The 22,538-nt window shown below is 44.6% G+C and overlaps 1 protein-coding gene across 1 annotated transcript; it reads right to left on the bottom strand.

Annotated features, from left to right (window-relative positions):
• Window positions 1–7,149: 7,149 nt before the first annotated feature.
• On the bottom strand, window positions 7,150–12,897 carry LOC114840504 (complement C1q-like protein 2). The gene is made up of 3 exons (XM_029124306.2): window positions 12,557–12,897; window positions 9,967–10,101; window positions 7,150–7,512 (listed from the first exon to the last, which is right to left on the bottom strand). Exons 1-3 carry the CDS (start codon window positions 12,849–12,851, stop codon window positions 7,208–7,210), a joined length of 735 nt encoding a protein of 244 aa, XP_028980139.1. The 5' UTR covers window positions 12,852–12,897; the 3' UTR covers window positions 7,150–7,207.
• Between the last annotated feature and the right edge of the window lie 9,641 nt (window positions 12,898–22,538).

The raw sequence follows: 22,538 nt of genomic DNA, 5'->3' as shown, positions 1-22,538 counted from the left end.
TAAAAGGGATAGCAATGTGCAGTAGTATGCTAAAATACCATTAGTATGCTACAATGTGTTGGAATTCACCCAGAACTGTAGTGAGTGAGAATTAAGAAAGGTAAGACATTGCCAAAATTCTTATAACAGCCATCTTTAAGTACTTTGACAACATCACTATAATTTAATACATTTTCAATTATGTTTCAATGACACCTATGCCATGATAACATTTTAACATAAAGGCTGTGACACGATGACATATCAAAACAGGCTATAACATAACATTATAACATACAAACTATAACATAACATCAAAACATACAAACTATGACATGATGACATAATCAGTTCGTATGACCGCTGATTAACATTTTCTTCACTCAAAACGATTTTAAACATCTGTGCTGTTTTGTTGCTAGGACAGTCTGTTTGGATGTTCCAACCCAACGTAGCTTTAGCGGAACTGGGCTAATTCCTACTGAGAAACAGCTTTACTGGGAATGATGAGGGTGATGACAATGAGAACGGGATGAGATGGATGATGTTGATGAAAAATATGGGATTGGTGATGATGATGATGTTTGCCTTGGCAACCGCAAGAATGTTGAAAATGTTAACTGTATGATTCTTATTTATAAATCTGCATTCGTCCAGCCGTTGTGCAGGGCAATTGGAGATGTGGGCGATAGAAAAGGAAGCATTTACACCAGAGCCATGTGTTTTAGAACAACATAACTGCTCTCCTTGGACATAATCAGAACAACGTAACTGCTTTCCTTGGACATAATCAGTAAATGCGTGAATAATTACTTAGCAGAGATTATGGAGAACAAAGTGGTGCTCTAAACATTCAGCCAGAAACCACACAGAACCCTAAATTAGATTCAACTTTGTCATTGAACAGTACAAGTTCAGTATAACGAAATGCAGTAACCTTGTAATATTTAAATATAGTAAATATAGTGATAAATACAGTAATATTCTTTACTAATATTATATAGTAAATATTCTAGACTAAACATTTCTAAACATATCTGACTGCTTTCTTAACACTTTGTTTTTTGAGGGAGGCAAACATTGTCTCTGCCCATCTGTCTGTGTTTTGGTGGATGTTGAAAGGGGATTTGCATTAAACCTTGTGATAGATCAGGTACCAGCAAGGTCAACTGTATTGGGTTGTCTTCCAGTGTGTTTGTACATAGAGAGGAGAGGAACTGGAGGAGAGGAGGAGAACTGGAGGAGAGGAGAACTGGAAGAGGCAGAACTGGAAGAGGCAGAACCCTCCACCCAGTTCTGACCCATTGGGCCAACACCTCCAACTGTCATTAACACCAGCTAGTCTGGAATAACAGCTTCCATTATTATTATGAGAGACCAGACTGGAATAACAGCTTCCATCATTACTATCAGTGACCAGTCTATGCTTTCACTGTAATTGAACACATTATACACACGCACACACACGCACGCATGCACGCACGCACGCACGCACACACACACACACACACACACACACACACACACACACACACACACACACACACACACACACACACACACACCCTGTCTCTCACTATTCAGTCAAATTGTAATGGCTTCATTGACACAGGACATATTTGTTTACACTGCCAAAGAAATGTGAAAAATAAAATAAAAAAGCTATGTGAAATACACTTTCTATCTCCCTCCCTCCCTCTCTCCCTCCCTGTCTCCCTCCCCCTCCCTCTCGCCCTCATTTCACCCCCTGGACAACCCCTCTCATGGAAACCCCCTCGTCAGTAACACCAACTACTCTGGTATCAAGGCTTCCGACACCACTATCACAGTCCGATCTCAGCTTTCACACACACACACACACACACACACACACACACACACACACACACACACACACACACACACACACACACACCCACCATTGACTAGCTTGCATTCTCAGTTGAGTTCAATTAGCCTTTAACAGCCAACGTAGCTTGCATACTAATGGGCTTCAGAGATGTGATGGGACTATGATGGGTAAGGAGTGATCTTAGCGTTCTGCAGTGTTTACTACTTTATCTGCTATGTACAGACCTTTTTCATCGCTTTAGTACTATTTTCACATGTATGTGGTAATACTTTACAATTCTTAATGCAAAAACCACAGCAGATAATAAAAAATGCACATTTTACATTGATTGAGTGCCATACACACAATCTCCAATAATCAGGTCTGATCTCTAAAGACGTTTCTCAGTGAATACTGTGATGTTCATCTAAAGTATCTGCACAGCATGTGAATCACAGTTAACAGAAGATGCAAAATAGGACTTTCAAACCAGGTAGGTTAAATAGATTTGAAGAGAAACACTGTAGGTGACAATATGAAGCTTATATAGCACAAAGACGTCTTTTAAAAATCACTGCGGTCATCACTACTGTCCTTAATAGCATTATGTGTTCATGGAAACAGTGACCATTACTGTCTAGATCAGGTCTCAAACCGGTTCCACGAAGGGCCGAGTGTCTGCAGGTTTTCGCTCTCATCTTGTACTTATCTGACTAATTAGGTCACTAATTGGTTCGTTTCTACCCCCACCTGGTTGTTTATGTCTGAACTGGGAACCAATTTAAAGGAAAACCCAAAAACCTGCAGACACATGGCCCTCCGTGGAACCGGTTTGACCTCTGGTCTAAAGAGTCTGCTGGCATTAAGCATTCACACATTGACCCCGCTTTAAATACTCTCACCTTTCACTTTACCAATGTTTTCTCACTTCTACACACAATACCTCAAACTTTTAAGGATCTGTTACATTAAAAATACTTACATTTTTCTTGCTTCTTAAAAAAATATATATGTTGTTGCTTTAGCGAGTGGGGCTGTGTATCTGTTGGCTATGCCTGTTAGGGTTAGGATTTGGGTTGGGGTTTGGGTTGGGGTTAGAAGAAGCGAGTGGGGCTGTGTATCTGTTGGCTGTGCCTGTTAGGGTTTGGGTTAGGGTTTGGGTTGGGGTTAGAAGAAGCGAGTGGGGCTGTGTATCTGTTGGCTGTGCCTGTTAGGGTTTGGGTTAGGGTTTGGGTTGGGGTTAGAAGAAGCGAGTGGGGCTGTGTATCTGCTGGCTGTGCCTGCCTGCAGGCTCTGTGTGTATTTTTAAAGCAGGTGTTTATTGACGAGACATGGGACTGTTTAACGTGTTGTGACTTACCATGTGTGTTAGTGTGTTCATGTTTACGAGGAGGTGGAGATCTCTGTGTGTGATTTTGATTGGAGGGCTTAACAACAGCAGAGGGAATGCAGGATGTATAGTCTATATTTAGAATGTTATGTTGAACTACAGCAGAGAGAATGCAGGATGTATAGTCTATATTTAGAAAGTTATGTTGAACTACAGCAGAGGGAATGCAGGATGTTTAATATTCCAGGTAATGTTAATGAATAGATTTCCTTCTATTGAGTAACCAGTAACATCTGGTTATTCAAGTGGCCTTATGCAGCAGGAACACTGCTTATTTGTCCTTCCTTCTTGCTTCTTAGAGGTGGAGGGGAAGGCACGGATCAGTTCAAAAGTCATTGACCTTTTTTGATAACCCGGGGTTTAACTGGTCTGGGTCATCTTTGGACCAAAGGGAACCCAGAAACCTTCATTTGCAATTACAGAGATCATACATTTCCTGTAGTTCTTGACCAGGTTTGCACACACTGCAGCAGGGATTTTGGCCCACTCCTCCATACAGACCTTCTCCAGATCCTTCAGGTTTCGGGGCTGTCGCCGGGCAATACGGACTTTCAGCTGCCTCCAAAGATTTTCTATTGGGTTTAGGTCTGGAGACTGGCTAGGCCACTCCAGGACCTTGAGATGCTTCTTACAGAGCCACTCCTTAGTTTCCCTGGCTGTGTGTTTCGGGTCATTGTCATGCTGGAAGACCCAGCCACGACCCATCTTCAATGCTCTTACAGAGGGAAGGAGGTTGTTGGCCAAGATCTAGCGATACATGGCCCCATCCATCCTCCCCTCAATACGGTGCAGTCGTCCTGTCCACTTTGCAGAAAAGTCCCACCTCCATGCTTCATGGTTGGGATGGTGTTCTTGAGGTTGTACTCATCCTTCTTCTTCCTCCAAACACGGCGAGTGGAGTTTAGACCAAAAAGCTCTATTTTTGTCTCATCAGACCACATGACCTTCTCCCATTCCTCCTCTGGATCATCCAGATGGTCATTGGCAAACTTCAGACGGGCCTGGACATGCGCTGGCTTAAGCAGGGGGACCTTGCATGCGCTGCAGGATTTTAATCCATAACGGTGTAGTGTGTTACTAATGGTTTTCTTTGAGACTGTGGTCCCAGCTCTCTTCAGGTCATTGACCAGGTCCTGCCGTGTAGTTCTGGGCTGATCCCTCACCTTCTTCATGATCATTGATGCCCTACGAGGTGAGATCTTGCATGGAGCCCCAGAGGGAGATTGACCGTCATCTTGAACTTCTTCCATTTTCTAATAATTGCGCCAACAGTTGTTGCCTTCTCACCAAGCTGCTTGCCTATTGTCCTGTAGCCCATCCCAGCCTTGTGCAGGTCTACAATGTTATCCCTGATGTCCTTACACAGCTCTCTGGTCTTGGCCATTGTGGAGAGGTTGGAGTCTGTTTGATTGAGTGTGTGGACAGGTGTCTTTTATACAGGTCATGAGTTCAAACAGGTGCAGTTAATACAGGTAATGAGTGGAGAACAGGAGGGCTTCTTAAAGAGAAACTAACAGGTCTGTGAGAGTCGGAATTCTTACTGGTTGGTAAGTGATCAAATACTTGTGTACTTATTATTTAAAAATCATACAATGTGATTTTCTGGATTTTTGTTTTAGATTCTGTCTCTCACAGTTGAAGAGTACCTATGATAAAAATTACGGACCTCTACATTCTTTGTAAGTAGGAAAACCTGCAAAATCTTGTTTTCCCCACTGTATACTGCTACACTAACTGCTTCTTCATCTTTCACCTGTTTCCTTTAAATTAAACATAAATGGCAGGATATCTGTTAATTGAAATCTGGTTGTGTGTTTGTGCAGGCAATCTGAAAACACACCAGACCAAGTGTTTTCTGGTTCAATCAGGTCTTCTGGTTCAGTTGAATCTGATGGGGATGGAAATTACATTTGAAGAGGAGAAAGGAGAGAAGATCATCTTAGGGCGAAGAGTAGAAAAAGAGCGAGGAGGAGAAGGAGGAAGTGGAGGAGCAAGAGGAAGAGGAAATTATTTGGAGGAATGGGAGGAGAAGAAGGGAAAGATTAGAAGGGGATGGAAGAGGATCTTCCCTGTCCTGTCATGACTAAATCTGGTACCTAGCCAACTCTCTAAATATCTTGCTGTGCTGCCCTGTCATCCTCTCCTCATCCCATCTGTTCCAACATCTTATCGTCTCATCTTCTGACACATTCCAATTTAACTCTCAAACATCCCTCTCTCTCACGCCACTCCTCCTTACATCCACTCTACCACACTCCCTCTAAACTCCTTTTACATACATCTCTATAGCAGGGCCATGCTCACTGAGTCTTTACATACATCTCTATAGCAGGGCCATGCTCACTGAGTCTTTACATACATCTCTATAGCAGGGCCATGCTCACTGAGTCTTTACATACATCTCTATAGCAGGGCCATGCTCACTGAGTCTTTACATACATCTCTATAGTAGGGCCATGCTCACTGAGTCTTTACATACATCTCTATAGTAGGGCCATGCTCACTGAGTCTTTACATACATCTCTATAACAGGGCCATGCTCACTGAGTCTTTACATACATCTCTATAGCAGGGCCATGCTCACTGAGTCTTTACATACATCTCTATAGCAGGGCCATGCTCACTGAGTCTTTACATACATCTCTATAGTTGGGCCATGCTCAATGAGTCTTTACATACATCTCTATAGCAGGGCCATGCTCACTGAGTCTTTACATACATCTCTATAGTAGGGCCATGCTCACTGAGTCTTTACATACATCTCTATAGTAGGGCCATGCTCACTGAGTCTTTACATAAATCTCTATAGTAGGGCCATGCTCACTGAGTCTTTACATACATCTCTATAGCAGGGCCATGCTCACTGAGTCTTTACATACATCTCTATAGTAGGGCCATGCTCACTGAGTCTATACTTAATTATCTCTCTATATCTCTGTGTATGTTTCCTTCTCTCTCTCTGTATCTTTATTTGTATTTCTCTGTATCCCTCTCTTTGTAACTTTATTTGCCTTTCTCTGTATCTCTTGTATCTCTCTGTGTCTATTTGTATCTCCCTGTATTTCTCTCTGCACCTGTCTGCTCTCTATCTGTTTCCCATTCACTGTATTTTTTCAGTATATCTCTCTGTATTTTTGTCAGTATATCTCTCTTTATCTCTTTCACTCCATCTCTCTGTATCATTTCTGTATCTCTCTCTCTGGACCTCTCACTACATCTCTGTCTCTCACTGTTTCTCTCTGTCTTTCTCTTTTCTCTCTCTGTATCTCTCTTTGTATCTGTCTGTCTTGTCAGGGTAGCAGTGTGGAACTTTCCATCATAGTCTCCTGTAAAAGGTACTCATGCATCTTTAACAGGTTGACAGGAGTCTCCTATTGTACAGCGTCACGGCTGTAGTGACACACCCACAGGTTCTTCATGTATCACTAGTGACACACCCACGGGTTCTTCATATATCACTAGTGACACAACCACATTTACTTCATGTATCACTAGTGACACACCCACGGGTTCTTCATGTATCATTAGTGACACACCCACAGGTTCTTCATGTATCACTAGTGACACACGCACAGGTTCTTCATGCATTACCAGTGACACACCCACGGGTTCTTCATGTATCTTTAGAGACACACCCACGGGTTCTTCATGTATCACTAGTGACACACGCACAGGTTCTTCATGTATCACTAGTAAACACCAGGGCTCTGTTTAATATCTATTATTAGTGACACCAGGGCTCTGTTTAATATGAATCACTAGTGACACCAGGGCTCTGTTTAATATGAATCACTAGTGACACCAGGGCTCTGTTTAATATGAATCACTAGTGACACCAGGGCTCTGTTTAATATGAATCACTAGTGACACCAGGGCTCTGTTTAATATGAATCTCTAGTGACAATTGTGTAATTTTATTTCACAGGTGGGTAACTATCAACACCACAAAAGTAGATTACCTTGTTTTTTTTAAATGCTTCTTTATTGATGAGAGGAGTCTGACTACATTACTGTTTATTACCAGGTGCTGACATTGGGAATAGCAGGAAGCCACTGAAGGTGCTCTCGTTAGCAGCACTGCAGTGGATTCCACAGCCTTTTGGGAGATTTAGGTAGACCGTATCTCCCTTCTCCAGATTTAAAAACAGAGCATTAGACAAGGACATGTGATTCCCTTTATCATTCATTTCAGAATTGTGAAGAACTATTTTGTCATTGTGGTACATGTTTAGAGCCATCCACTGGGATTTACGACGTTCAAATGCAGTGAATCTGAAGTAGTAGACTCCTTTTATTGGTGCTGTGAAGATGCCTGCATCAGAGAAGAAGCACAGAGAAATTACAGTGTTAGTAACACTGGACTGTAACTGGATTCAGGAACACTGTAATTATTGTTGCAGTGTCACTGGATTCAGGAACACTGTTATTATTGTAGTGTAACTAGATTCAGGAACACTTGTTATTGTTGTAGTGTAACTGGATTCAGGAACACTGTTATTATTGTTGCAGTGTAACTGGATTCAGGAACACTTGTTATTGTTGTAGTGTAACTGGATTCAGGAATACTGTTATTATTGTTGCAGTGTAACTGGATTCAGGAACACTTGTTATTGTTGTAGTGTAACTGGATTCAGGAATACTGTTATTATTGTTGCAGTGTAACTGGATTCAGGAACACTTGTTATTGTTGTAGTGTAACTGGATTCAGGAACACTGTTATTATTGATGTCTGTGTTAATGTTAATCAAGTTCTGTAGTAAATCCCTCTGTATGCCTCTGTGTTTCTGACTGTCTGACTATTTTGAATCTGAATATATTATGACATTAATGTATTCGTTACATAATGACATTAATGTATTCATAAGGTATTGATAACATTAATGCATTATTATTATTGTTAATTGATTATTGCCATAAACTTCCAATCATATTTTCTATACTCATATTTTCTATACTAGACACATAGTCAGATGACCTCGCTGGTTGCCATGGATGCATCATGTGAGGACATCATAGCAGATGCCTACAGAGGCTGGATAGGACATGGATGCATCATGTGAGGACATCATAGCAGATGCCTACAGTGGATGGATGAGACATGGATGCTTCATGTGAGGACATCATAGCAGATGTCTACAGAGGCTGGATAAGACATGGATGCATCATGTGAGGACATCATAGCAGAGGCCTACAGAGGCTGGATGAGACATGGATGCATCATGTGAGGACATCATAGCAGATGCCTACAGAGACTGGATAAGACATGGATGCTTCATGTGAGGACATCATAGCAGATGTCTACAGAGGCTGGATAAGACATGGATGCATCATGTGAGGACATCATAGCAGAGGCCTACAGAGGCTGGATAAGACATGGATGCATCATGTGAGGACATCATAGCAGATGCCTACAGAGGCTGGATGAGACACTGCAAGAGATTATTTCTGTGCTGCATTGTAAGGGAAGATATCCATAATGTAATACGGATGAGAATCTGTGGCCCGACAGACACCGGGAGGTCAGGAGGTGTAGACAGACTGGGAGGTCAGGAGGTGTAGACAGACCGGGAGGTCAGGAGGTGTAGACAGACCGGGAGGTCAGGAGGTGTAGACAGACCGGGAGGTCAGGAGGTGTAGACAGACCGGGAGGTCAGGAGGTGTAGACAGACCGGGAGGTCAGGAGGTGTAGACAGACCGGGAGGTCAGGAGGTGTAGACAGACCGGGTAGTAGTGTTTCCTATGTTGAACTTCCCAATTTTGTATTTTTTTATTTTGTTGCTGTAATATATTATTTTTCTTTTCAGTATGGCAATGATATTGTATTGTAATTTGTTGACAGACCAACAGAAGAAGTATAAATGTGAATCCAGTCCATTTTGCAGCCTTGTGCATTTCCAATCATTGTCAACAAAACTAGAAGGAAAGGTTTACATCAGACAACACTTACAGAGTACACTGATAAACTGACAACATGGCCAAGCATTTTGACTACCTTGTCTGTGAACAATGACAATGTGATAACTCTTGTTAGCATTTGAAAGGTATGACAGGTTAAGAGGACCTAGTTGATCACCAACCCTGTCAATCCAATGGTAGTTTCTTGTTGGGTATGCCGGTGGAATGGAGCTGTCTGGGTCAGGGGTTCCGTAGAAGGCTTCAGCGTTGTCATCCCAGGCGTCACACAGCCAGTCCTCGGCCTTGGGTTCTTCAATCACCGCTTGGTTGTAATCTTGAGACATGTTTCGTAAATTCTTCCGACTGCTTGAATGTCACCGGCGGTCTGTCGGTTTTTATGCTGTGCTGATGAAGGTGTCCCTATATTAAAGATTTGGTTGGCTGTATGAACTGCTGTGATAACATTAGGGAATTTTGTGCACAGTGTTTTGAGAAAATGATGCTTTTGAATTGTAATTTGTATGAAATGAAGGAGAATTTACTATCTGTTTAGGACAATTACAAAGTGTACAGATCACTTGATGTATTGTCAATGTAATGCATTAATATTGACAATATATTAACATTAATGTATTGACAATATAATGCATTCATGTATTGATGACATGATTACATAAATATTTTGACAATATAATGCATTAACGTATTGAAAATATAATGACATTCATTTATTGACAATATAAAGCTATTGTATTATAATAAATGGATGTTATTTCACAATGTAAGTATAATAAGAGCTATAATTTCAAGATTCTGTAAGACCTTTTTGGTAAAAAAAATATGGAATTGTTAAATTTTAAACGGTCAGTACCTGTGGCTGGGTCATAACCCGTGCCAATGTTGGTGATGACATTGTCGTAGGTGAGTGTAGTTTCGGTATTATAAGGTCCAATGTATCCTGTCCCAGTAGTAGTTAAGCCAGCAGAGAAGGCCACCTTGGTTTGGCCTGTGAACACAAGAGGACACAGTATCAAAACAAAAATGACTCTTTCCAGCTCCTCCTACCTCCTATCACTGGCTGTCTCTGGCCACCAGATTTGATTCACCAAGCTGTCCCTTCTTGTCGTTCTGTGACCAACAATGGTCCCTTTGTCTGCAGAACATGCCAAGTATCTCCAAGTGCTGGCAAGGTTCTACAAGCTGGGGCTACGTTCTGAGCTTCTCTTCACTGCCTGGCTTCACACGGTGTCTGATGTGGAATGGGGGGGATCCTGAGACAGGGTAGGACATACTGCTTTGGTACTTTTCATTAAGTTCTCTTCTATGCTGGATGCAATCTCACAGTTCTGCTGGAGCACACACTATGCAAAACAGCTACAAACGTGAAGAGGGCTGGGCTTCCTTTTAGCTCTTGGAACACAAAGGGTCTCAAACATGGAATTAAGAGATGCATGGTCATAGACCTTTGTCCTCTAATCATTTATATATGTGTAGATAACTACTGAAGAATGACTCAAATGCCTAAGTTGTAGATAGTTCGCTCCATCTTCTCTACCAAGACAAGAGGCGTGGCAAGGCTGATGTGCAAAGGAATTCCCTTCTAGCAGTCTAAATATGCTCACCCTGCTAACCCTAACCCTGCTAACCCTGCTAACCCTGCTAACCCTGCTAACCCTGCTAACCCTGCTAACCCTAACCCTGCTAACCCTGCTAACCCTAACCCTGCTAACCCTGCTCACCCTGCTAACCCTAACCCTGCTCACCCTGCTAACCCTGCTAATCCTGCTAACCCTAACCCTGCTAACCCTGCTAGCCCCAACCCTGCTAACCCTGCTCACCCTGCTAATCCTAACCCTGCTAACCCTGCTAACCCTAACCCTGCTAGCCCTAACCCTGCTAGCCCTAACCCTGCTAACCCTGCTAATCCTAACCCTGCTAACCCTAACCCTGCTAAACCTGCTAATCCTAACCCTGCTAACCCTAACCCTGCTAACCCTGCTAATCCTAACCCTGCTAACCCTAACCCTGCTAACCCTGCTAATCCTAACCCTGCTAACCCTGCTAACCCTAACCCTGCTAACCCTAACCCTGCTAACCCTAACCCTGCTAAGAACCACGACACTGTAATGTTGGACCACTGCCCATTCACTTTCTCACTGTGAATTGGTGGCTTTAGGCTGAATAAAAGTGTTTGTAGTTTCAGCACTCAGATTGTCACAGAACTAGTGTCCTATGAACATTTTGAAAAAGTCTTAGAAACTAATGGAGAGCTTTGCCATCTTGACAATGGGGAACATTGTCTGAGGAGCCACATCATAGCATTTGCCACATCATAGCATTTCATGCTTCTGAAAAGTTATCATCTAACTATGGAAGACTTCATTAAAACACTCTAGGGTACGATTGGTTAAGCTTATGAACTACTGTCTAGAAGGCTGTGTGAAATCAGGACTGCCCATCTAATCCAGAGGTTCAAATCTGTGAATGAGGAAATACTAATTTCCCCCAAGGGAAAGAGACAGATTCTGCCAATTTTTACGATTCCCTTTTTAAGTTCAAAGCAGACCCTAAGCCTTTAAACATGCAACTTCCTAGAAGACTGTAATCTCTCCTCCCTGAACCAAGAAGATCCAGATTTCTTAAACACAGAGACGTCTCTGGTAGAAATACAAGAAAACATCTAAACCCTAAAGGGTGGCAAGACCACTTTTCCGGGTTGGGTTTTCCAGTGACCTTTTATAAAGAAATTCAGTGATCATCTCCCTCCCTACTCGTAAAAAATATTACAAAGATGAATGTTCAAGATATAAATACACAAGTCTCCTCCTTCACCAGATTCAGCTGCATCTCTCCTAATTCACCAGATCCAACTGCATCTCTCCTAATTCACCAGATCCAACTGCATCTCTCCTAATTCACCAGATCCAACTGCATCTTTGATTTGGCAGACCTCTTCGTATTGGTCAGTCCCTGCGATCACATTGCAACAACAGGAATACTACATGATGAAGGCAAAACTGCCCGCATGTATCTATAGTGCTCCCCAGACTGTAATGTCTGAACCATCTCATGCTGTCAAACCTGAGGGTGTTTAATGATCGTCTGGTTGTTTGGGCTCATTCAACAGAGCCCAGGTCGTTGGATGACACAGCACCACTTGCTGCCACAGAGGTTTTTGCATTGGCAGAAATGTTTTGCCCATATCACAACATGTTGCTGTGGTTCAGAGCCACAAGCCAAGTACAAAGGTAGAAGATTATCAGGCATTCTGGAAATATATGCAGGCATTTGATCATGACTAGTCCTGCTGTTGTTTGATATGTAATTGATATGTTATAAAGAGAGAGAGGTGAGACAGAAGGCAGGAGAGCAAAGGGAAGGCAGAGAGGAAACTGACCCCGAAGATCAGTAGCAGAAAACCCCGGACAGGTTGACTTTAAATGACTTTATGACATCAATACCTGCATTCTCTTTCTTCAGTACCTCCACCTCCTTCTCCTTGTCTTTGAGTCTGGCCTCCATGCTCCTCAGCTCCACTCTCAGCTCCCCTACCATGTCTCTGACCTCCTTCAGCTCAGTCCAGACGTCAGGGGTGCTGGAGGAGGTGGTCTGGCGTCTCATCACTTTGTGGGTTGTGTCTTCAGTTTCAGTCCCTTTGCTCTGGATCAGACTCTCTATGCCCCCTCCAATCTCTCCCTGAGCCCCTGTCCCAGACAGACAGAACAGTACCACCAGCTGAGTTATAGCTGCCCTCATTCTGAAATGAGACCCCTTCGGACAGCAATACAGACCACTACCAATGATCCACAGCAGCTTTGCAACAACCCCAATTCACTTTATAGTGTGATCCCACCTCTTTGTTACATAACAAGTCAATACAGCTGAAATCTCCCCCCCCCCTCAATTGTGTATGTATTGCACATCCTGTTAAAGATTTCACAGTGTTTGTACACTTCTCCAAAGAGATTTTATCCCACAACACTTACCTTACAAATGTCACGCTTCATTAACTGAGAAAGTCTTATACTTAAAATTTTTCCTGATGGCAAACAAGCATCAGTCAATACTGAAAGCACAATTCCAAAACTCTTCACACAGTCTGCATTTCTAACATGCCTCTTGGCCAAACAGTTACTCTCACCTCCAAAACTCACTAAAACCATAAATGTCTCAAAATAAGCATGTTCAACCAAAACCCTGGCAACAATTCTCACTGAAACACATTGTCACTCATAACACACTGACCTAAAAAACTAAGAACAGGGAGCATTACATTGATGATTAACTCTTATTTTGTACATTAAAATGATTTTTCATTCACATAAATCAGTATTTGATTATAGAATAAGAAAACACCTCACTTTATTGACTGTACTAATGTATACGGAACAAGAATGAATCAGAAATGCAGCAATTTGAAAGAATATCCTTTATTTCTTTCTGTTAGTGTGTGTTATTGTCTGTTAGGTTCTGTAAGTGTGTGTTATTGTCTGTTCGGTTCTGTTAGAGTGTGTTATTGTCTGTTCGGTTCTGTAAGTGTGTATTATTGTCTGTTAGGTTCTGTTAGTGTGTGTTATTGTCTGTTAGGTTCTGTAAGTGTGTATTATTTTCTGTTAGGTTCTGTAGGTGTGTGTTATTGTCTGTTAGGTTCTGTTAGAGTGATTTATTGTCTGTTAGGTTCTGTAGGTGTGTGTTATTGTCTGTTAGGTTCTGTAGGTGTGTGTGCGTGGACTCTATGTTATGGTATAATTAACACCCTAACTCCTGCCTGTGTCTAACATGTCATCTTCGCCCAATCATGGTTGAGGCGTTCCAGTCGTCGAGCGGATTAGCAGGAAGCTCATGGTCTGTGATGTCATGACGGACTGTAGCCAGCAAAATGCTCTATTTTGGGAACACTCGCCATTTCCTCAAACCCCCATGTTAATTTTAATACTTTTAACAGCATTTGAGGTCATGACTCTGTGTTACATTTGCCTGTCTGTGTGTGTTTTCAGTCTGTCTCTGTTTCCGGTCTGTCTGTCTGTCTATTTGTATCTGTCCATCTGTTTTCTGTCTGTCTGTGTTTTCTATCTATCTGTCTGTATATCTGTCTACATGTCTCTGTGACTATATGTCAGTCTGTCTGTGTGTTTTCTGTCTGTCTGTCTGTATATCTGTCTACATGTCTCTATGACTGTATGTCAATCTGTCTGTGTGTTTTCTGTCTATCTATCTGTCTCTATGACTGTATGTCAGTCTGTCTGTGTGTTTTCATCCTCAAATTGTCTGTTCATTGGAAAGGATCTCTATGTTTAATTAATACTACTGTGGATGATTTTGTTTGGTATGAACAGCTTCTCTATGTATTAAAGGGGTCTGATGCAGTGGGAAAGAAGTTCACATTCAACTGTAGGTCACAGAATGACATGATGATTAAACAAAACATGGCAACATGGTGGTATAGCTGCCCATTTGTGTTGGCTAAATGCCTCCAGGTCATGCAAAGTCTTTGGTCGTCTTGCATAAACTGCACGTTTGAGATCTCCCCAGAGTGGCTCGATGTTACTAAGGTCAGGAGACTGATGGCCACTGTAACCACTGGAGGATCAACTTGGCCTTGTGCTTAGGGTCATTGTCGTGCTGGAAAGTCCCTGAGCGTCCCATGCACAGCATTCGTGCAGAAGAATGCAAATTGTCTGCCAGTATTTTCTGATAACATGTTGCATTCATCTTGCCATCAATTTTGACAATATTCCCCATGCCTTTAGAGCTCACACACTCCCAAAACATCAGTGAGCCACCACCATGCTTCACAGTGGAGATGGTATTCTGTTCACTATAAGCCTTGTTGACCCCTCTCCAAACATAGCGCTCCAAATTACAGTTTGCCAGAAGCAGTGAGGCGTGTCAAGGTGTTGTCTTAAAACAAATGCATAAAGGCACCTACAGACAGACCGCAGTAGCAGTGCAGGTCTCCTAGACTTTCACCTGAAGCAGGGCAGTGAGCGCCACAGTGCGTGGTCCTCAATCCAGTGAACAGTCTGGGTTTCTGTCCACGCTTGCTCGCGAGTCAAGGTGCCAGAAGTTGAAGTTTGTTGAACCGCTGCCCATGTCGATCTTGTCAACCATTCAAATCATTGACATCATCAACATTCCTGCTGTTTTGGATTTAGTTGTTGATGAGCACCAAACCAGCAGATGTTTAAGGTGCTTCCATATCTGCATGTGAGGGCAGGAGCCATGACTGTAGCACTGATATACACTGTTAGTGAAGTGGGCTACTGCATCTACCTCCAATGTTGTTTCATTCCCTCCAGTGTGTGGCCAATCAGTGTCCTCATCATGAACATAATGGTTTACTGATCTCGATGCTAAAAGGGCTAGTGATCTCTGGTTCAGTCTTGTACTAACTTTCGGTCAACTAATAACTATTAAAAAAAAAGAATAATGTTAACAATATAGCCCATTATTGCATGTAGTTGTCTTTCATTTTTATTTAATAAAAAAAAAAATCCAACATCTAATTGTTAGACAACATGCCCAACCTATCTTCGCCAGAGCATTGTTGTTACTATGGTAATCCATGCACACTCAGCCACAGTAGCTATCATGTGCACAGCCCCACGTGGGTGAAAACACAATAGGTAGAATTTTCTTGCGGTTCAGACGTGACTTAACGCAGCCCAGACGTAAGTGCCTTAATGCATAGCTTTCCATCCTGCAACTCAATATTTTCTGGAGGGGTTGCTGTGACTCATGACCTCGGTGACCTCAGTATTTCTGGGGTCCTAGATAAGGCTTGGCTAGGCTGAGTTAGGGTTCAGATGAGGACAGGTGTTGGCTTGGCGTTCTGATGTCAGGTACTCTCAGGTGAATGTGTCCTGTGAGGTAAAGTTTCCACCAGGTACAGATCTAGTGTCAGTTTCCCTTCCCAGTCTGATCCTTATCGTAAAATCAAATCAAACATTATTGTACAGAAAAAGCTTATTAACAGGTGAAGTGTCTGGGTCTCTGTGCACAAGAACGTTTTCCCACCAGAGACTGGGGGCCAAGAAAGGTTTCCCACCAGAGACTGGGGGTCAAGAACGTTTTCCCACCGGAGACTGGGGGTCAAGAAAGGTTTCCCACCAGAGACTGGGGGTCAAGAACGTTTTCCCACCAGAGACTGGGGGTCAAGAAAGGTTTCCCATCAGAGACTGGGGGTCAAAGAAGGTTTCCCACCAGAGACTGGGGGTCAAGAACATTTTCCCACCAGAGACTGGGGGTCAAGAAAGGTTTCCCATCAGAGACTGGGGGTCAAAGAAGGTTTCCCACCAGAGACTGGGGGTCAAGAACGTTTTCCCACCGGAGACTGGGAAATGACCAATTTCCCATAATCAGTAGATTGTATGTTAATGATTAGCCCCTGTGTAAAGTCCAAGGTATCTCCACGGTTTTGGGTCAATTCATTGATATGTTGTCGGTGGGGAAACAACTGAAGATCAAGGACCAGTGGCAGCCTATCCATGGTCTGCTGGGTGGAGCTCTGTGTATAGTTGGGGTTGTGGGTCTGTTGGGTGGAGCTGTGTGTGTAATTGTAGTTGTGGGTCTGTTGGGTGGAGCTGTGTGTGTAATTGTAGTTGTGGGTCTGTTGGGTGGAGCTGTGTGTTTAATTGTAGTTGTGGGTCTGTTGGGTGGAGCTGTGTGTGTAATTGTAGTTGTGGGTCTGTTGGGTGGAGCTGTGTGTGTAATTGTAGTTGTGGGTCTGTTGGGTGGAGATGTGTGTGTAATTGTAGTTGTGGGTCTGTTGGGTGGAGCTGTGTGTGTAATTGTAGTTGTGGGTCTGTTGGGTGGAGATGTGTGTGTAATTGGGGTTGTGGGTCTGTTGGGTGGAGATGTGTGTGTAGTTGGGGTTGTGGGTCTGTTGGGTGGAGATGTGTGTGTAGTTGGGGTTGTGGGGGCTGTTGTGGGAGTTTGGAGCAGTATAAGTGTTGGCTGTAGACACTGATACAAGTTCAGTTTGCTTTGTCGGTGTGTCAGGGTCATGCTGATTCCTTCACATCCTGCCAACACTGTTAATCAACAACACCCACCCAGCTAGCTGTGCTCAGTGCTCCACCCTGTGGCCTTTATGTGTTACTGCAACTAAGTTGGAGGAGTGAATTAGAAAGTTTTTGTTTTCTGGTTCCTGTGGGAGTATCAGGATGCATCAGGATGCCTGTGCAACCGGCCAGACAGAACCACAGTTCAGAAATACAGGGAACATTTTGAAAATGCATTCCTTAGATCTACAAGGAGAAGGAGAACTGACCCTACTCCCCCGGTACAATAATTTAGAAGCGTAAGACCTTGGGGCTGAGACAGGGGGGGTCCAGTGACACGGCGGCCCTATTCGGGGGAGGCCGACAAGTCCACATCATCGTTTAATATGTCTGGATACAGATTAGATTTTTTAATAAGAGAATGGTTATCTCCCTTCATGCCCTGTGCTAGCGCTTGTCCTTCGTCCTCATCTCTTATTACGCAAATGTCATGTGACAGAATGAGACCTTACACAGTAAGTTCCTGAAGTATTTGGACAATAACAAATGTTTGGTTGTTTTGGCTTTGTACTGGAGCAGATTAAAGACCGTCCGTTTTAATCGAAATGTGTATTTCCATGCATATCGGGTGAAACAGATCAGACACAGTGGGGTTAACAAGTATTTGATACACTGCCGATTTTGCAGGTTTTCCTACATACAAAGCATGTAGAGGTCTGTAATTTTATCATAGGTACACTTCAACTGTGAGAGACGGAATCTAAAACAAAAAAACAGAAAATCACATTGTATGATTGTTTTATAATTCATTTGCATTTTATTGCATGACATAAGAAACAAACTCGATTCCAAAAAAGTTGGGACACTGTACAATTGTGAATAAAAACAGAATGCAATTATGTGGAAGTTTAAAATTTCTATATTTTATTCAGAATACAACATAAATGACATGATGTTTAAACTGAGAAAATGAATCACTTAAATGGAAAAATAAGTTGATTTAAAATTTCATGGCATCAACACATCTCAAAAAAGTTGGGACAAGGCCATGTTTACCACTGTGTGGCATCCCCTCTTCTTTTTATAACAGACTACAAACGTCTGGGGACTGAGGAGACAAGTTGTTCAAGTTTATGAATAGGAATGTTGTCCCATTCTTGTCTAATACAGGCTTTTAGTTGCTCAACTGTCTTAGGTCTTCTTTGTCCTGTATGTGATGCAGTGCCGTCGGAGGGCCCGATGATCACGGGCATCCAGTATGGTTTTCCGGCCTTGACCCTTACTCACAGAGATTGTTCCAGATTCTCTGAATCTTTGGATGATATTATGCACTGTAGATGATGATAACTTCAAACTCTTTGCAATTTTTCTCTGAGAAACTCCTTTCTGATATTGCTCCACTATTTTTTGCCGCAGCATTGGGGGAATTGGTGATCCTCTGCCCATCTTGACTTCTGAGAGACACTGCTACTCTGATAGGCTCTTTTTATACCCAATCATGTTGCCAATTGACATAATAAGTTGCAAATTGGTCCTCCAGCTGTTCCTTATCTGTACATTTAACTTTTCCGGCCTCTTATTGCTACCTGTCCCAACTTTTTTGGAATGTGTAGCTCTCATGAAATCCAAAATGAGCCAATATTTGGCATGACATTACAAAATGTCTCACTTTCAACATTCGATATCCATCCATCCATCCATCATCTTCCGCTTATCTGGGGCCGGGTCGCGGGGGCAGCAGTCTAAGCAGGGATGCCCAGACTTCCCTCTCCCCAGACACTTCCTCTAGCTCTTCCGGGGGGACACCGAGGTGTTCCCAGGCCAGCCGGGAGACATAGTCCCTCCAGCGTGTCCTAGGTCTTCCCCGGGGTCTCCTCCCGTTGGGACGGGACCGGAACACCTTCCCAGGAAGGTGTTCCGGAGGCATCCAAAACAGATGCCCAAGCCACCTCAGCTGACCCCTATCGATGTGGAGGAGCAGCGGCTCTACTCTGAGCTCCTCCCGGGTGACCGAGCTTCTCACCCTATCTCTAAGGGATCGCCCGGCCACCCTGCGGAGAAAGCTCATTTCGGCCGCCTGTATCAGGGATCTTGTCCTTTCGATCATGACCCAAAGCTCATGACCATAGGTGAGAGTAGGAACGTAGATTGACTGGTAAATCGAGAGCTTCGCCTTGCGGCTCAGCTCTTTCTTCACCACGACAGACCGATACATCGACTACATTACTGCAGAAGCTGCACCGATCCGTCTGTCAATCTCCCGTTCCATCCTTCCCTCACTCGTGAACAAGACCCCTAGATACTTAAACTCCTCCCCTTGAGGCAGGCACTCTCCACCAACCTGAAGTGGGCAAGCCACCCTTTTCCGACTGAGGACCATGGCCTCGGATTTGGAGGTACTGATTCTCATCCCCACCGCTTCACACTCGGCTGCAAACCGTCCCAGCGCAATAACATTCAATATGTTATCTATATTCTATTGTGAATTAAATATACGTTTATGAGATTTGTAAATTATTCCATTCCTTTTTTACTCACAATTTGTACAGTGTCCCAACTTTTTTGGAATCGGGTTTGTATTTGATCACCTACCAACCAGTAAGAATTGCGACTCTCTCAGACCTGTTAGTTTTTTTTTAAGAAGCCCTCCTGTTCTCCACTCATTACCTGTATTAACGGCACCTGTTTGAACTGGTTACCTGTATAAAAGACACCTGTCCACACACTCAATCAAACAGACTCCAACCTCTCCACAATGGCCAAGACCAGAGAGCTGTGTAAGGACATCAGGGATAAAATTGTAGACCTGCACAAGGCTGGGATGGGCCACAAGAAAATAGACAAGCAGCTTGGTGAGAAGGCAACAACTGTTGGCGCAATTATTAGAAAATGGAAGAAGTTCAAGATGACGGTCAATCTCCCTCGATCTGGGGCTCCATGCATGATCTCACCTCGTGGGGCATCAATGATCATGAGGAAGGTGAGGGATCAGCCCAGAACTAGATGGCAGGACCTGGTCAATGACCTGAAGAGAGCTGGGACCACAGTCTCAAAGAAAACCATTAGTAACACACTATGCCATCTTGGATTAAAATCCTGCAGCGCACGCAAGGTCCCCCTGCTCAAGCCAGCACATGTCCAGGCCCGTCTGAAGTTTGTCAATGACCATCTGGATGATCCAAAGGAGGAATGGGAGAAGGTCATGTGGTCTGATGAGACAAAAATAGAGCTTTTTGGTCTAAACTCCACTCGCCGTGTTTGGAGGAAGAAGAATGATGAGTACAACCTCAAGAACCCCATCCCAACCATGAAACATGGAGGTGGGAACATCATTCTTTGGGGATGCTTTTCTGCAAAGGGGACAGGACGACTGCACCGTATTGAGGGGAGGATGGATGGGGCCATGTATCGTGAGATCTTGGCCAACAACTTCCTTCCCTCAGTAAGAGCATTGAAGACTGGTCATGGCTAATTTTGGTCATGGCTAATTCCCAACCCCAGCCAGGCCCGGGGTTGGGGCTCGTACGCGAGCGCCTGGTGGCCGGGCCTTTCCCCATGGGGCCCGGCCGGGCTCAGCCCGAAGGAGCGACGTGGGGCCGCCTTCCCGTGGGCTCACCACCCACAGGAGGGACCATAAGGGGCCGGTGCAGAGAGGATCGGGCGGCAGTCGAAGGCGGGGGCCTAGACAACCCGATCCCTGGACACAGAAACTAGCTCTAGGAACGTGGAATGTCACCTCGCTGGCGGGGAAGGAGCCTGAGATCGTGCGTGAGGTTGAGAGGTTCCGACTAGAGGTAACTCTTCACCACTCTGGAGTTGCCCATGGTGAGAAGCGGCGGGCTGGTGTGGGTTTGCTTATAGCTCCCCAGCTCTGCCGCCATGTGTTGGACTTTACCCCGGTGAACGAGAGGGTCATGTCCCTGCGCCTACAGGTCAGGGATGGGTCTCTCACTGTTGTTTGTGCCTACGGGCTGAACGGCAGTGCAGAGTACCCGACCTTCTTGGAGTCTCTGGGAGGGGTGCTGGAAAGTGCTCCGACTGGGGACTCTATCATTCTACTGGGTGACTTCAACGCCCACGTGGGCAACGACAGTGACACCTGGAGGGGTGTGATTGGGAGGAATGGCCCCCCTGATCTGAACCCGAGTGGTGTTCAGTTATTGGACTTCTGTGCTAGTCACAGTTTGTCCATAACGAACACCATGTTCAAGCATAAGGGTGTCCATCAGTGCACGTGGCACCAGGACACCCTAGGCCGCAGGTTGATGATCGACTTTGTTGTCGTTTCATCTGACCTGCCGCCGTATGTCTTGGACACTCAGGTGAAGAGAGGGGCGGAGCTGTCAACTGTTCACCACCTGGTGGAGAGTTGGATCCGATGGCGGGGGAGGAAGCTGGACAGACTCGCAGGACCAAGCTTACTGTAAGGGTCTGCTGGGAACGTCTGGCCGAGTCTCCTGTCAGAGAGATCTTTAACTCCCACCTCCGGCAGAGCTTCGACTGGATCCCGAGGGAGGCTGGAGTTATTGAGTCCGAGTGGACCATGTTCTCCACCTCCAATGTCGAAGTGGCCGCTCGGAAGCTGTGGCCGTAAGGTCTCCGGTGCCTGTCGAGGCGGCAATCCCCGAACCCGGTGGTGGACAACGGAAGTAAGGGATGCCGTCAAGCTGAAGAAGGAGTCCTATCAGGCCTGGTTGGCTTGTGGGACTCCTGAGGCAGCTGACGGGTACCGGCAGGCCAAGCGGACTGCAGCCCGGGTGGTTGTGGAGGCAAAAACTCGGGCCTGGGAGGAGTTGGGTGAGGCTATGGAGAAGGACTATCGGCTGGCCTCGAAGAGATTCTGGCAAACCGTCCGCCGTCTCAGGAGAGAGAAACAGTGCCCTACCAATGCTGTTTACAGTAGAGGTGGGCAGCTTTTGACCTCAACTGGGGATGTCGTCGGGCGGTGGAAGGAGTACTTCGAGGATCTCCTCAATCCCGCCGTCACGTCTTCCAATGAGGAAGCAGAGGATGAGGGCTCAGAGGTGGACTCGTCCATCACCCGGGCTGAAGTCACAGAGGTGGTCAAGAAACTCCTTGGTGGCAAGGCACCGGGGGTGGATGAGATCCGCCCTGAGTACCTCAAGTCTCTGGATGTTGTGGGGGATCACACTTCTCAGCCTCCCCGGGAAAGTCTATGCCAGGGTTCTGGAGAGGAGAATACGGCCGATAGTAGAACCTCGGATTCAGGAGGAATAGTGTGGTTTTCGTCCAGGCCTTGGAACACTGGACCAGCTCTATACCCTCTATAGGGTGTTGGAGGGTTCATGGGAGTTTGCCCAACCAATCCACATGTGTTTTGTGGATTTGGGGAAGGCATTCGACTGTGTCCCTCGCGGCATCCTGTGGAGAGTGCTTCGGGAATATGGGGTCCTGGGTCCTTTGCTAAGGGCTGTCAGGT

The sequence above is a fragment of the Esox lucius genome, chromosome 12 (assembly GCF_011004845.1).
Source record: "Esox lucius isolate fEsoLuc1 chromosome 12, fEsoLuc1.pri, whole genome shotgun sequence".
In the NCBI taxonomy this organism is placed as follows: domain Eukaryota; kingdom Metazoa; phylum Chordata; class Actinopteri; order Esociformes; family Esocidae; genus Esox; species Esox lucius.
This window is presented reverse-complemented; position numbering and strand designations above follow the sequence as displayed.

What these genes read in the sequence shown, in the direction of transcription:
- LOC114840504 (XM_029124306.2), bottom strand. Translation starts at nt 12,851, where the DNA reads ATGAGGGCAGCTATAACTCAGCTGGTGGTACTGTTCTGTCTGTCTGGG. An exon ending in ACTGAAGAAAGAGAATGCAG is followed by an intron (nt 10,102 to 12,556) that starts GTATTGATGTCA and finishes TTGTGTTCACAG; the next exon opens with GCCAAACCAAGGTGGCCTTC. An exon ending in GGGTTATGACCCAGCCACAG is followed by an intron (nt 7,513 to 9,966) that starts GTACTGACCGTT and finishes TCTCTGATGCAG; the next exon opens with GCATCTTCACAGCACCAATA.